This window comes from Capsicum annuum, chromosome 8 (assembly GCF_002878395.1).
Source record: "Capsicum annuum cultivar UCD-10X-F1 chromosome 8, UCD10Xv1.1, whole genome shotgun sequence".
NCBI lineage: Eukaryota > Viridiplantae > Streptophyta > Magnoliopsida > Solanales > Solanaceae > Capsicum > Capsicum annuum.
In genome coordinates, this window is record NC_061118.1 from 118,998,055 (window position 1) to 119,001,601 (window position 3,547).

The window sequence follows — 3,547 nt, forward strand, 5'->3', positions numbered from 1 at the left end:
ACTTCTACAATATGCAAATAACTCCAGTTTGTATCTTCGGAGCAGAAACATTTGAGAAACAGAACGAGTTCCCAATATCTTCTTGAATACCTTGTATTCCAGGTAAAGAAGTCAACTCCATCTCAATATGTCAGTGAAAAGGAACTGGCGGTTTCCCTCTTGACCATGAAGCTTATCCCCCATTATCTCACTAGCTGACCTTGACCCCTGTTATTTTGAGGTCATATCTAGTATTCAGAGTTGCGAATAGTTGCTGTACACACATAACAAGGGCCTTCAGCCTTTTCAAATTTCAGAAATGAGCCCTTCTACTATTTGAGAGAAGAAGCAAGTACTCAACTTCAATAGCTTTCAAGGTAAAGGTTCTGGAAAATTGTTTTAGAAAAAAAAGGATAAAGAAGAAAGAGAACCAAAATAGTAAGTCAATGGCCTTATTTCAGTATCTAGTGCCACATATATTGGCTGAACGCCAAACAGTATCTGTATAGTTCAGTGTAGAAGGTCATACGAGTTTCCATGGCCCTAATAGTTAAAGAGTGACAGTGTTCCCTGCTCAAGTGTATCAGTATAAGTTAAAGAACACGATCAAAGAATTGTTTCACAAAAATGAAGGAGACAAGAGATACATTACTTTTCAATTTTGAGTGCAGATGAAATTGTTTGGTCAAGGAAGAAAATTGTCAAAATTTCAGTCAGATCAGCCTACAAATCACTTGCATCCGAAAAAAATTTGGAAAACCCTCTGCCATGGAAAAAAATCTATAAAATTGTTCTCTATATAAAGTAGCATGCCTTAGCTAGATTGACAGGAGAGAATCACAAACGCGCAGTAGAAGTTTCATGCGTGAAAGAGAAGGCGAGGACACAGATAGCCTATCTGTTTTTTTTAAATATCCGAAGTCTGAATGGTGATGCCTACTTCAAAAAGGGGAATGCTTCTACGCTTGGCAAAAGGCGAATGAGTAACACGATAAAAGGAATTTGGAGCACTGCCCAGCATGTGCGTCAGAGTGGCTCGGAGAGTAAAGGAATGAGCATGTATTTACTCAAATGTATCTTTCTGTTGGTGTAAATTTGAAATGCATATGAATCAGAAAACTGGACTGATTTTATTAGTACTCTTATGTAAAATGAATGTCTTCTTTGTTTAGTGTGTTACAGATGATGAGAGCTTTTCAAAATTCTCTCATCAGCAAGTGCTTAGATCCCTAATCTCGGAGAATACCTTTAAATTCCTATTGAAATGAAACAAGCCCAAACATTAACACAATGGACAAAAGGGTTGAATAACGCCAGCCCCTGCGCTAGTTTGGGATTTGGCACAATTAATTGATTGATATAGCTAAATACATATGGTAAACATAGCTAATAAATTCAACCAAATTAGCAACTTGACATCTAATATCACATTCTAACTAAACAAAGAATAGGAGTACAAATAACCATATTTCAGAACAAACAATTCCAATATACTAATGCTTTTACACAAAAAGAAAAGGCAGCAAAAGAACCATCTTCTTTTTTAGGAATAAAAGACAAACCACATTAGGACCCTAATAAGAACCTATCCTTTCTCTAGAAGCTTGTTTAGAAGGTTGTTCCTTATTGTGTTGTATTGTTAGTTTAAATATCAATGTTTGTTTTGATTGTTACTTAAATTTTATCATATCATATATTTTGATTGTTACTTAAATTTTATCATATCATAACGACCGATTTGGTGTGACTGCATCCTTACCTCTCTCTTCTTTTTTCTTTTTTTACGTTTTGTCATTTATCCCACCTTTTTATAGTAGCTTTACGTCCTACCCTACTTTTCTTGTTTTTGCTTTTTTCACGTTTTATCATTTATCCCACCTTTTTATAATAGTAGCTTTACGTCCTACCCTACTTTTCTTGTAAGCTAATCCTTCAAATAGTTAGATGTATGAGATTACGCAATGATGGGAAATCATACCATCTATTCAAACATTGTATTCATTACAAGAATACATCACCCTAATACAACACAACACAATACATCACCCTAGGATACATTATGAAACAATGTGTAACAACCATCCAAACAGAACATTCAGACAGAACTCAGCAAGTACCAAAAAGAGAGCGAGGTTAACAGTGGCACTAAATCAGACACTTTTCACCAAAGGGGCAGAAGTAGAATCCGGATCTTCAGAAGAATTCGGGTCAGGATTCAAAGGGGCACGCATGTTGTTGTTGTCTTGATCATCCGGGTCGTAATCCGGGTCCAGATTCCTATCAATAGCATCACGGCCCTTTTCAAGACAAGGCTTACAAGCGATTTCTATGGTAATCCAACCTAATACTACTGCCGCTATTGCTATCAATGCTGTCGTAACTGCCGCCATTGTCTTTTTGGTTCACTCCCTAATGTGCAGTTTTGAAAGTGAAATTGTGAATTTAGGAATGGAGGAGAATTTGTTGGTTTGAGTATTTTGTAAAAATTGTAGGACCCTCAGCTGTTTGATAAAGTAATAGTTGAATAATTTTATTAGTTACTTGCTCCGTTCAATATAAAGCTAAAAGTGCAGTTTGTGGGTTCAAGTGAGCCGTTATATGCCAGTTGTCTTGAGATCGAATCCCTTGCAGGTTATATTATTTTGAAGGGAGTTACCTTGTGTGACCAGGTCACGATTAAGTCTTGGAAATAGTCATTGGGCTGCCCTTTTATTTATTTTTTTTTTAAGAAAAGGACATGGGATGATCATTTAAAAAAAAAGGTTCATAATTAAAAAAGTAATTAGTCAGTCGGCTAAAGTAATTTCATTTTTTAGCTATTTGGCCAATTGAGCACATCCAGTCTCTATACTCAATTGATACACTTTTATACTACATTGATACATTTTTACTATATTGATATACTTTTTAAAAAAAAAAGAGAAAGGAAATTCTATGCAAGCACATGCAATCCCTATACTCAATTGATACTATTTTATACTACATTAATACATTTTTATACTACATTGACTTGCAGTGTCCATATACTCATTTGATACTCTCTTACTAGATTGATACATTTTTAGAATGCATGTAAAAACTATATAGTCATATAAAACATGTATCTAAATAATAATTATAGTTAAAAATTGTATAGGATGTGTATAAAAATGTTATAATTATTATTAGAATATGTATATATATCGAAACTGTATCGTTATTATATATAAATATATATCTTAAGCAATTGTATTATATTAAAAGTATATGATATTGTATTTTATTGTATAAATAAGTAAAACTAAATAAAACAAATAGTATGTTGTTTTAATAATATTGGTGAATGCAAAATAATTTGAAAAAAAAGAAGAAGCAATTACTCGATTGTTTAAAAAGAATAAAAAAGAGTAGAATCTTCCAAAAAAGAGTAGAATCTATATATATATATATATATATATATATATATCACTTAAAAAGATTGTCATGTAAATAGTTTAGAATAAAACTTATAAATCTAAACGTTCAGTTGAATTGTCCAACTTCTACTTTAACTTTTGAAAGTGAAATGGACTAAACTTTTCATAATTAA

The 3,547-nt window shown here is 32.8% G+C and overlaps 1 protein-coding gene across 1 annotated transcript; it reads right to left on the reverse strand.

Moving 5' to 3' along the window:
- Positions 1–1,941: 1,941 nt before the first annotated feature.
- LOC107879613 (outer envelope membrane protein 7) lies at positions 1,942–2,577 on the reverse strand. Its single transcript, XM_016726625.2, has one exon. The coding sequence runs from the start codon at positions 2,367–2,369 to the stop codon at positions 2,130–2,132; it is 240 nt and encodes a 79-aa protein (XP_016582111.1). The 5' UTR covers positions 2,370–2,577; the 3' UTR covers positions 1,942–2,129.
- Positions 2,578–3,547: the final 970 nt, after the last annotated feature.